Here is a 12,980-nt window from a genome sequence, read left to right as displayed (position 1 = left end):
TGGAGGGGGCAACAACTTATGGGGATGGCTAATACCAAAAAAGTGACCGCGTGTATGGCAGCAAATGAGGAATCATTCAAGTGGAACACAGCATCATCCGCTATCCTGTCACTGTGAATGATGAGTTTAAATGTAGAGGTCGTCAATCACATTTGGACAGCAGTTTGGAAACGCTCCACAATGCCTCAAATCTCTTCCAGATTCCTTATGTTGTGACTGACTTTTATTTCAATCACACAGTACGATGTTTCGTTTTCTGGGGGTGCCAATGGACCAAAACGTGTTACTGTCAGTTTAGAACCTGACACAGACGTCGAAGTTGTGGCGAAAGAAAAAAAAAAAAAGAAAAAAAGAAATATATCTATGTGCACAAAGCGTGTTACGGCAGAAAAACCGGGGTATCAAACGACGAAATAGGGACCCCCTCCTGCAGCTGATAATGTGTGGGAGATGGACCTCGTACAGTACAGACGATAAAACACTACACAGGTCTGTGCAAGCAACATAGATCACATGCTGCCTGCTCGAATGGAGCAACACCTGTATATTTAAAAGTATCGCCATATGTGCTCAATGCCTGCATGTAGACGGTATTTGTTTGTGATGTCTATTGAAAGTGCTCTACAATACTGCAAACACTTCCAGTTTCCATATGTTGCGATGTCTTCCACATTTTTGTCAATGAGAAACATTGTGTCTGTGTTTCATTTCTACCAGCCTGTGGTGTGGTAGCTGTATAGCTTATGCCATGTGATGTTCGGCTTTCTGTGAGACGCAGAGGATAGAAACATGTTAATGTCGGTTTAGCATCAGCTGATACGGATCTCTAAGTCATGGTAGAAAAAACAGTGTATCGCGGTGTACACTGATTGGGAGTGTTACAACGGTAATAAAAATATATTAGGGTGCTTATAAAGGAGCAATGCAGGAACCGTCTCGTGTGATTGATAGTCTGTTGGTCATCCTACATAACAGGTGATGAAACTTTACACAGGCCTGTGGAAGCGACTTCGATCACGAACCACCTGCTCCAATGAACCAGTACATGTATATTTAAAAGGATCGCCCAATATGTTTGGATGTTAGACTTTAATGGACGCTGAGAGACACAGATCTCCTTCGGACTACCTGTATGTTGATTGGGGATGTGTCGCAATGCAGTAGCATAATCTGTGTCCTTCCTCCATGCAATGTATGATGTGTAGTCTTCCTAATTTTCCCAACAAGAAACACCACCGTAACTGCTCACTACATCGTGTTGCATCAGAAATCTTCGTATGACGCCTGCCTTACACACTGTACACGGTTGGCGGAGCTATGACACCATGTTCCGATTTCCACTGATTGATCTACATGCGCTCCTGTCACATTAACTCAGGTCGTCCTGTCTCCCCACAGGATGCAGAAGATCTTAGATATAACGCTCTCCGACTTCTGTAACAGAACACACTTTAATTGGGACGATCACATAGACTAAGCTGCAGTTGGGGCAGGGTAGAGACTTTGGAGCAGTTACAAGATGCAGAAGGACTGTCAAAATACAGCACTGGAGTTCTTGGTGTATGGTATCTTTAGCAGAAAGGTTCGGAAAAAAAAGGGACTCGTTTCGAGATAGGAGAGTGGCGCGAATATGATTCACCAGTGGCTGTAACCACTAAAAGACGTCTCAACAAGATACAATGCAAGTGTGTGGTAGAAAGGATAGACTTGATTCCAAAGCAGAGAGAGCATTTCTACCTGAAAGCGTAACACTATCAGCGACTCATGTGAGCCTCTGTAGATTCAAGACCGCTTTTTATGCTGCGAGACGGTAACACAGACGTTATGATTGTGTTTTTAATAGTGCAGTCCTTACGTGAAATAAATGTTGTGGGCTATAGAATCCCTCTGTTATCAGCTTTAGATACCGTTTTTCAATAGCGTTCCTCAAAAAGAACATCGTGTTCCCTTCATTCATTCCCAGCTGACTTACTTGGCGAGTGTAATCCAACTTCTGGAAAAATTAATTATTCGCCACGCAAAGTTGCTCTCATGATCAGTCTAATTAATTAGCCTATTAAACTTATATCAATGACGTGCCGCCTGTTGGGTGGAAGAGTTAGCTTGGTCACCACGGAATGATCCTTGACAAGAATTTCTTTCTTTCTTTTCGTTGTGGTGATATATTTTAACGAAATTCGAAATTTCTCTCTCCCACCTACACAGGGCGATACAGGCCGTAACGATTCGTTTCGTGAACGTTACTGTTATATAGCATCGCACTGGTAAAAGGGACCTGTCATAGTGTACAAAACAGGTATGTTCTCTTGGATTATAGATTGTTTTTGTCGAATGTAAAATGATTGTGTTTCTTCCGACATGTGAACTAATGGCATGAAAGATTGTATTCTCTAATGTCATTTCACGTATATGACAGATTATTTACAGACACTGAACGGAAGGGACTATCTCAGGTCGTGTAATTTGTTCAATAGGCTGAAAGAAATTGCTTAATACAGATTATTACTTTTTTTTCTTTGGAGTTTAAATTCTCGCTTTTTCTTTACTCTGCTGACTGTTTCGAGACAACAAGGACATACTGCGGTATCCATAATTTTAGCAGCAAAATAGTCGAATTTTCTTTTTTTCCTGATTTTACCCACATGGTTTCGAAATAACGAGGACATTCTGTGGTGATCGGTAGTTCTCGCATAAAAATAGTAGAAGTTTTTTGCTGTTGCCTGATTTTACGCCGGGTGGGCATGTCTCCGCTGACCGTCTGTAATCGGTGTCGGTAAACTTAGCTGGACGTCACAAAATAATGAGGTGCAACTGCAGCCGAAAGTAAAAACTATACCGATGTTGCTCATAAAACTAAAAGAAAATGGACTTTGTCTATTTTCGTGAAAAGAGGACATTTATTATGGTCGCCAATGTGTTTTCTTTTTAATAGTTGCTTTATTATAGGAGTCAGGTTTATGTCGAGCACAGAATGGTGGGCCAACTCTCTAACAGACGCGGTTCTCCTTCGGTGGGGACAGCAGTCATTTATCATGGGTCTGAGGGAGGCCAGCATGGGGCAGCGGTCGCTTTATATGGTGGTGGCTTTCTGTTTCACAAGCAGCCGACTTTTGAAATAGCCATCTGGTGTATTTTCTGGATGGTTTGGGTTATGCTACTAAATTTCCTTTTTCTGTTGTCTAGAACCGTCGCCTTAAGGCAGCGAGCAGCGGCCAGGTGGTGGATAACCGAGTGCGGACGGTGGCCTGCCCGTTCCGTGAGGTGGTAGGCAGAGCAGCTGGCTGTTTCAAGAAGCCTTTGCCCCCCTGATGACCCGTTCATTACAAGTGCTGGTTTTTTCAAGACAATTTCGAAGTGTAATTGGAACTATGACACATTTTTTTTCTTCAGTTGTGGTAGCATGTATTGGCTTCGGCTACCTGGGCTGCAGGATGGTTTTTGAGCGGACATCTGTAGCGAACTCGGACGTCAAAAAACGACAGATGCTGTATGCTTACAAGTAATACACTTTTTAAACTCCTCTCTGTCCAACACCTGCATCTCGCCAGTTGAACATATTTCCCACCAAATGGAATAAAGGTAGTACCTTACACCTCAGCCTTTTTCCTGCCAGCTTGTAGGTGTAGGGTAGAGTTTGAGTGTGTCTGTCGCTAGTTTCGAGTGGTATTGCGAAGTTTTTTTCCCCAGCCGGACAACACCAGTTGTATCATATCGGCAGTTTTTGAGTGGTATTGCGATTTTAAGCCATCCTTGAGTAGCGCTATGGATATGATTGTGTAATTAGGCCTGATATTTGTGATTAATTATGTTATTAGGATCGATCTTTGTGGTAGTTTCCCGACAAAAATAAATAAAGTACACTAACCTAACCCTCCTCTCACGCATCTGGATAGTTTCCATGTGTAGGGTGTGCACATGGGCTTTCCATCCAGTACAATCATTGTTCAAGTCCCAGAAAGGAACCAGCCATTTTTAATGTCCAATCAATTCAAAGCGCCTCTGGTGGTTTAAATGTGTCAGTGTGGGTACTCTTGGGCTTTCTACCCAGGAGGACTAGGTTTCAAGTCCTGGGAAAGGTACTGCCAAGTTTAATTTTCCGCCAATTCTTGGAGGGGTGTGGGTGGTTTGGGTTGTCAACGCAGCCCTGGGACAAAGAAATTCCCACCAAAATTTGAAATTACCACCAAAATTCGAACTTTCTGCCAATAGGGTAGTTTGGGGGAGGGCAGTGGGGGAGGGGAGTGTGAACTAGAGGGGGCTGGGGCACACGTGCAGCTGAGAAAACACGTGACGTCATCCATGGACTAGAGTGGGCATGGTCGTGAGCGAGGGTGCGTCGGTGTGGATGGGGGTGGAGGTGATTAATTGATAAATTTGGTTAATTTGCATATCAATTTAATATCAAAAGTGTCCTCATAACCCCAACTCCCTACTACTGGTACCTGCATAATATCTGGTATGGCCCCTGTGAGCACGCAGAAATGCCTCAACATGACGAGGCATGGACTCGACTAATGTATGAACTAGTGCTGGAGCAAAAAATTGACACCATTAATCCTGCAGGGCTGTTCATAAATTCGTAAGAGTACGAGGGGTGGCGATCTTTACTGAGCAGCACATTGCAAGGCATCACAGATATGCTCAATAATGTTCATGTCTGGTCAGTTTTGTGGCCAGCGGAAGTGCTTCAACTCAGAAGAATGTTCTTGAACCCACTCTAGCACTTCTGGACGATGTCTGTATCAAAATGCTCAATGGACATGAATGGGTGCAGGTGATCAGACAGGATGCTTACGCACATGTCATCTGTCAGAGCCGTATCTAGACGTACCAGGGGTCTCATATCACTCCAACTACACACACCCCACGCCATTACGTAGCCTCCACCGGCTTGAACAGTCCCCTGTTGACATGCAGGGTCCGTGGATTCATTATGTTGTCTCCATACTCGTACACATCCATCCGCTCGATACAATTTGAAACGACACTCGTCCGACCAGGCAACATGTTTCCAGTCGTCAACAGTCTAGGGTCGGTGTTGACGGACCCAGACGAGCATAGAGCTTTATGTCGTGCGGTCATAAAGGGTACACGAGTGGACCTGCGACTCCGAATGCCGGTATCGATGATGTTTCGTTGAATGGTCCGCACGCTGACACATGTTCATGGCACAGCTTTGAAATTCGCAGCATTTTACGGAAGGGTTGCATGTAGTTCTGTAACGTTGAACAATCCTCTTCAGTCTTCGTTGATCCCGTTCTTATAGGATCTTTTACGGCCGCAGCCGCGATGTCGGAGATTTGTTGTTTTACCGAATTCCTGATATTCACGGAACAGCCGTGAAATGGTCATACGGTAGAATCTCCACTTCATCGCTACCTCGGAGATGCTGTGTCCCATCGCTCGTGTGCCATAACAGCATCTTCAGACTCACTTAAATCTTGATAACATGCCTTCGTAGCAATAGTAACCGGTCTGACAACATTGTCAGATACTTGTCGTCTTACATAGGCGTTGCCGACTGCAGGGTCGTATTCTGCCTGTTTACGTATCTCTATAGTAAATACGTATGCCTAATACCTGTTTCTTTGTCGCTTTAGCGTAAGCAGTTTTTCACGATTTTATATAGTTAAATTCGGTCACTATTTGTATTGAAATATGAAAATAAAACTTTTGTTTCACTTGGAAGCAGTTACAGAGGCTACTTTGGTTTGGCCTTGCACTGGGATAGTCGCTTAGTAAAACAGACTACGCGGCTATGGAGTGTCGTCTCAGCTATGCGACTTGATTCGTCATTTCCTATCAAGAAAATCACAGCTCGTGGTGATATACAGGAAGTCATCTAGTAACAGCCAAAGTTACTGTGTATTTCTCGTAAAACTGCTCTTAAGCTACATAAACCATATAGCAGAGAATCGGGATGTCAACTTCCTGGCAGATTAAAACTGTGTGCCGGACCGACACTCGAACTCGAAACCTTTGCCTTTCGTGGACAAGTGCTCTACCATCTGAGCTACCCAAGCACGACTCACGCCCCGTCGTCACAGCCTTACTTCTGCCAGTACCTCGTCTCCTACAGAAGCTCTCCTGCGAACCTTCCAGAACTAGCACTCCTGAAAGGAAGGATATTGCGGAGACATGGCTTAGCCACAGCCTGGCGGATGTTTCCAGAATGAGATTTTCACTCTGCAGCCGAGTGTGCCCCGATATGAAACTTCCTGGTAGAGAGATGGTAGAGCACTTGCCCGCGAAAGGCAAAGGTCCCGAGATCGAATCTCGGTCCGGCACACAGTTTTAATCTTCCAGGAAGTTTCATATCAGCGCACACTCCGCTGCAAAGTGAAAATCTCATTCTGGAATCGTGATGTCGTTTACCGCCAGCCTGACGAGATACCTACGTAACGCGGAAAGTGGGAATTCTACATCTACATCACCATGGATACTCCGCATATCACATGTAAGTGCCTGACAGTGTGTTCATCGAACCACCTTCACAGTTCACTACTGTTCCATTCTCTTATAGCGCGCGGAAGGAACAATAAAAATTATGAGTTCCTTCACGCAAGTACAAAAGAAATTGCGTGAAGTACCGGTTAGACGACAAATCAAACAAAATGAAAGGTTAACTAGTCAACTAAATACCTAGGGACTTCAATTACATATAACTCAAATTGGGAAAGTAATATAGAAAATGTTGTGGTAAACGCAAAACAAAGACTGTGTTTCATTGGCAAAATACTTTAGGTCCAACAAAGCTAATAAAAGACTTACTTCGCTACGGTTATCCACCATCTTCTGGAATATCGCTGTGCGACATGGGACCGACGGAGGACATCGAGAAAATTCGAAGAACAGCTTGTTTTGAACTGTCGCGAAGGAGGGGGGAGAGAATAAGGCGTGTGATAGCGAGTTGCGGCGACAACCATTACACCTACAACTACATTTATATAATTGCTCAGCAAGTCAAAATTACGTGCCTGGTAGAGGGCTCATCGAACCATCTTTAAGCTTATACTCCACCGTCCCACTCTCTAACCGTTCGTGGGATATACGAACACTTAAATTTTTCCGTGTGACCTCCGATTTCTCTTCCTTTATGACAATAATCACTTATCCTTATGTAGGTGGGCACCAACAAAATATTTTCACACTCTGAGGAGAAAGTTGGTGATTGAAATTTGCTGAGAAGGTCCTGCCGCTGCATGAAACGACTCTGTTCTAATCAATACCACCCCAATTCGTTTATCATATCCGTGGCACTCTCTCCCATACTTCGTGATAATACAAATCGAGCTTCCCTTCTCTGAACTTCTACCGTGTCCTCCGTCAATCCTATCTGATGCGTATCTCACTCCGCACAGAACTAGTCCAGAAGATGGCGAACAGGCGTAGTATAAGCAGTCGCTTTCGCAGACCTATTACATTTCCTAAGTGTTCTGCCAATAAATCACAGTCTTCGGTTTGCTTTATCCACAACGTTATATATGTGATCTTATTCGTAATTGTGATTCCTCAGTACTTAATTGACTTCACACCATGTACATTTGTGTGATGTCTCGAATAACTGAAATTTAGGGGATGCTTTTTAATTCTCATTTGGCTGGCCTCACACGTTTCGTGATTTAGAGTCACCTGCCACTTTTTGCACCATTCAAATACCTTGTCTAAACCATTGGGCGATTCGTTTTGATTATCTGATGCCTTTATATGACGGTAAATGACAGCATCATCTGCAAACAGTATCAGAGGACTGTTCAGATTGTCTCCCAAATCGTTTACGTAAATCAGGAACAAGAGAGGACTTATAACACTTCCTTGGGGAACCCCATACATTACTTCTGTTTTAATCGACCAATTTCCGTCAGTTATTACTAACTATGACCTTTCTGACGAATCCAGTCGCACATCTGAGACGATACTCGACGGACACGCAATTTAATTAGAAGTCGCTTATGAGAAACGGTGTCAAAAGCATTCTGGAAATTTAAAAATGTGGAATCAATTTCCCATTCCCTGTCGATAGCATTCATTACTTCGTAAGAATAAAGGGGTGGTTGTGTTTCACAAGAACGATTCTTTCTAATATCATTGTAAAATGGCGCAAAGAGGACATTATAAAAAAAAAAACTTTGTAGAATGAAATGAAATATCTTTACTGATGAACACCCTAGTATTGGAGCGGTGATATATTTGCCGCGAGTTTGACTGGTATATTGTAAAAAGAGAACAATGAGAAATATTCGGAATCTAAGTAATACTGTGTAACATGAAGAATATGACAAAATAGAACATGATTTCTTAAATCACTAATATAGTTTTAAATTTGCGTTGTAAATGTTGTATTTGCATCTGATGGATGCAATATAATAATGCTTCCAAAACTCTGTTTAGTGAATCGTCTTAATGAAATATGCATGCCATTCACTTCTTTAGCGCCATGCGTGGACAAACTACGGTTCAGTTTGTTTTCTCTGTGTGGTGTCGCAGATTCTACATAGTGAATCCTTGAAATCAATTTGCTTTGCGTTTCATTTGCTGACTCTACAATCTGAATGGTGACAAGGCCTGTATTTACTAAGGGAGTTCGGTTGGGTTGTTTGGGGGAAGAGACCAAACAGCGAGGTCCATTGGTCTCATCGGATTAGGGAAGGACAGTGAAGGAAGCCGTCCGTGCCCTTTCAGAGGAACCATTCCGGAATTTGCCTGAAGCGGTATAGGGAAATTACGAAAAACCTAAATCCGGATGGCCGGACGCGGGATTGAACCATCGTTCTCCCGAATGCGAGTCCAGTGCGCTAACCACTGCGCCACCTCGCTGGGTACTAAGGGAGTCGTTAGTAACAAGTGGAGATTTATTTAGTTTTTAAATTAATGTTGTTGTTCATGTGGTCTTCAGTCCTGAGATTGGTTTGATGCAGCTCTCCATGCTACCTTATCCTGTGTAAGCTTCTTCATCTCCCAGTACCTACTGCAACCTACATCCTTCTGAATCTGCGTAGTGTATTCATCTCTTGGTCTCCCTCTATGATATTTACCCTTCACACTGCCCTACAATACTAAATTGGTGATCCCTTGATGCCTCAGAACATGTCCTACCAACCGATCCCTTCTTCTAGTCAAGTTGTGCCACAAACTCATCCCCAATTCTATTCAATACTTCCTCATTAATTATGTGATCTACCCATCTAATCTTCAGCATCCTTCTGTAGCACCACATTTCGAAAGCTTCTATTCTCTTTTCGTCTAAACTATTTATCGTCCATGTTTCACTTCCATACGTGGCAACACTCCATACAATTGCTTTTGGAAACAACTTCCGTACACTTAAATCTATACTCGATGTTAACAAATTTCTCTTCTTCAGAAACGCTTTCCTTGCCATTGCCAGTCTACATTTTATATTCTCTCTACTTCGACCATCATCAGTTATTTTGCTCCCCAAATAGCAAGACTCCTATACTACTTTAAGTATCTCATTTCCTAAATCTAATTCGCTCAGCATCACCCGACTGAATTCGACTACATTCCATTGTCCTCGTTTTGCTTTTGTTGATGTTCATCTTATATCCTCCTTTCAAGACACTGTCCATTCCGTTCAACTGCTCTTCCAGGTCCTTTGCTGTCTCTGCCAGAATTACAATGTCATCGGCAAACCTTAAAGTTTTTATTTCTTCTCCATGAATTTTAGTACCTACTCCGAATTTTTCTTTTGTTTCCTTTACTGCTTGCTCAATATACAGATTGAATAACATCGGGGAGAGACTACAACCCTGTCTCACTCCCTTCCCAACCACTGCTTGCCTCTCATGTCCCTCGACTCTTGTAATTGCCATCTGGTTTCTGTACAAATTGTAAATAGCGTTTCGTTCCCTGTATTTTACCCCTGCCACCTTTAGAATGTGAAAGAGAGTATTCCAGTCAACATTATCAAAAGCTTTCTGTAAGACTATTTAAATTAATATGATAATTAAAACATAACATGCCTAAGCAGTAAAGAGTAGCGAACAGCAAACAGAAGAATTCTAATAATCGGTTTTTATCTGAAAATTTCGCTCAATCAGTTTCATTTTCCTTCCTTTCGTTGCTCATCGTGTTTCCTTAATTGTCATTTGTTATCGTTAAGATGTTTATTGTAATTTTAACCATTTTAATTTCTGCATTCTGATTTACATTGCATAATCCATCTCGTCTCCCACTGCCAATAATGACTTGATTAAGGGGTGTCTCTTTAATTGGAGATGGGTCAGGACCATTAAGAAACCTATGTAAGTGACAAATAAGTGACTTCAAGTTATTGTTTCGTAATCTGGCTGTAGTTCTGAGAATTATTCAACTGTTATCAGGACCTATTAGTCAGGCTTAGAACGACATACTTAACAATTAAAATGATAGACTTTCAGTTTGTTGCCCAACAAACGTGAATAAAAACTGAGATCATTGTGAGTGAATAGGATAAAACAATATTATCGTGAACATTATTCGATGGCGAATGACGGTGAAATCAGATGATCCAGGTGGTCATTTCAAGACAACTCACTTGTAAATCAATGTACCCAACTTCTGATGAAAAAATACAAACTGTCTGACTCTGGATGGCTATATTTGAAAAAGGTAACGGTGTTTTTTCAGTGCAGTAAGCCAAAAGCAAATTGTAACTGGTTGTTGCAGTAGATTATAAACATTCTGTATCACTATAAACCTCGTTTTTCCCACAAAGCCAGTGTGTAACAAAATAACATTAAAATTAAAAAATTGTGGAAAAATTCAGGATAATACATATCAGAAGAAGAAAGAAATCTGTATTAAGCAGTTGGAAGTTTAGTATTGTTTATCTTGGGTACTTCACACGGTCAAGTATTATTTAGAATTACTAGGTCAGGAACCATGTCTTGCCCTGTTATTTATTTGTAGCTGTGCCTGAGACTTCGTATGTTCGCAATTTATTTATAACTTATCAAGCTTCTTTGTGCCCAAAGTGTATAGTAGTGTGATGGAAACATGAGGCAAGAGCTTATTTGCTTCAGTAACATGGGAAAGAGCCATGCACAAAGCAACTGCACTAAGGCCCACAGCAGCAACACGCAGCTTCTAGCCTCTTGCTTTGTTTGTGGACACAGCATAACATTAGCTTACCAAGACTTGCACACGTTTAAAACTAAATGGTAAATTGTTAGGAATAAACAACATTCGGGGTACAAAAATTCTCTCGCCTGCGCTACTTTCTGTCAAAATATAAGATGTTACGTTTAGAGTAGTACCTTTAAGGCTCTGTGGGAGTGAAGGCTTCTGAGGGGCGAGATGATGCATGATGCGCTCGATCAGAGTTACGTCATGCTTCGCTTTCGGAAGGCATTTCCAAAGAGTGAATTAAGGCATGGTGTATTGAAGCCGCAGCAAGTCTCGTCTTACTGGAATCTTAAAATCACATAGTCTTCAGTTTTTTGCCTTTCTGGTGTATTGCGAAAGACTTGACCGTTTTATAGGCATTTTTATTAGTAAAATAAATGAAGTCAAAATGTTGTGAGTAGGCACCAAAACGACAAAGTGAACTAAATAAATTACTTTTTCGTAGCAAAGAACATAAATAAAACATATCGAAAGAAGCAAAGCAACGTCACTATGTTTTTAATACAGCAAACCGAAATTAGTGAATCTGTATATCCTAGCCAAGCAAAATCGCTGTTAGTTTGTATTCGTAAATATAAGATAGCGCCGCTTAATTCTATCGGTCTCCAAATTTCCGAAAAATACTTGTTACTGAGTTAAACAACAAGCAACGCCATCTGTTGGTTGTTTGGTGTGCTATGCCGTGATAATTAAATATTCGAACTATTAAGCAGAGTAGACGATTTTAGATGAAACTTTAAATTGCGATATATTTTTACCGTGTTCCCATTTAGATGAAATAACGCCGATATGTTTAAAGTAACAAACGCTTTAGGTGATACGCCTTGTACACCGCATTCACAGCCACGGCGAACGTGGCTGCATGAACTTACCAAGCGAAGATCCTTAGGGGCGCAGAGTACAGCGGCGAGGTTATCGCAGGGATCGGGACACTTCTGCTGAGGTTTGCACGAAGAGTTGCACGAAGAGTTGCAGGCGACGGACGTCAGATGGAACGGCCATCCCGTCGGACGCACGCATCTCGCAAGCAGGCGAAGCATTTCGATTTCTGCCGGTTCTGCGTTGGTAAGCGATTTTCAGCCCGCTCGTGTACGCGGGGGATATGAAGCACCTAGACGTGATAACTCTGATTACAGAATTAACGAGTATCTAAGGAGTACATAAACCTCGACACTTACCCTTACACACACGATGAAGTAGTGCTCCTCCTGACGTCTCAAAATACAAGGTGACTGTCTTCTTCAGTAGTCATTGCAGAGCCATGATTGCCTTCGCCATTTTCATTTATATGCTGCAAACATAAAATATTATATAAATATTTGGCGAGATGTGCTTACAAAAAAGGCATTAGTAGCCTCCTGGAGGACCATATTAAGTCATAAAAGTATAACTATGCACGGAGGTTTGGTAAATAGCATCAACACCATAACATGTCACCAACAGGCCACAACAAAACGACGTAGCCCATTGCCAAAGCATCTTGGAGTCATTGGTTTCCTGATTTGAGAAGAAAAAAAACACTGCAACCATCCGCGCTGAGTTGTTGGAAGTGTACGGCAATAATATCATATCACACTGTGGTTAGGTGACACGGATGGTTGCAGTGTGGTCAAAGAAATTCGAGTGATGAAGAAAATGAAAAACTAGAAAACAAATCCTGATAAGTGCGAGCAGGACTAGGGCACCGAAGGTTCCGTACAGACTTAATTACGCATATACGTAATTCATCCGTCCCACGAATCGAGAATTTCTACGTTTTTTGCCTGTTAACAACATCGAGACCGGCAACATATCAAAACACGTGACTGAAAGAAACCATACACTTCAGTATGCGAGATAAATTTTAACTTAAA

At 42.0% G+C, this 12,980-nt stretch overlaps 1 protein-coding gene across 1 annotated transcript in view; it reads right to left on the bottom strand.

Moving 5' to 3' along the window:
• Positions 1–12,167, bottom strand: part of LOC126195598 (sorbitol dehydrogenase-like) — an 82,991-nt gene extending 70,824 nt beyond the window's left edge. The window contains exon 1 of the mRNA XM_049934224.1: positions 12,000–12,167. Within this exon, the coding sequence (XP_049790181.1) occupies positions 12,000–12,167 (168 nt within the window). The remainder of the gene's footprint in view (positions 1–11,999) is intronic.
• Positions 12,168–12,980: the final 813 nt, after the last annotated feature.

This window comes from Schistocerca nitens, chromosome 7 (assembly GCF_023898315.1).
Source record: "Schistocerca nitens isolate TAMUIC-IGC-003100 chromosome 7, iqSchNite1.1, whole genome shotgun sequence".
NCBI classification, from domain to species: Eukaryota; Metazoa; Arthropoda; class Insecta; order Orthoptera; family Acrididae; genus Schistocerca; species Schistocerca nitens.
This window is presented reverse-complemented; position numbering and strand designations above follow the sequence as displayed.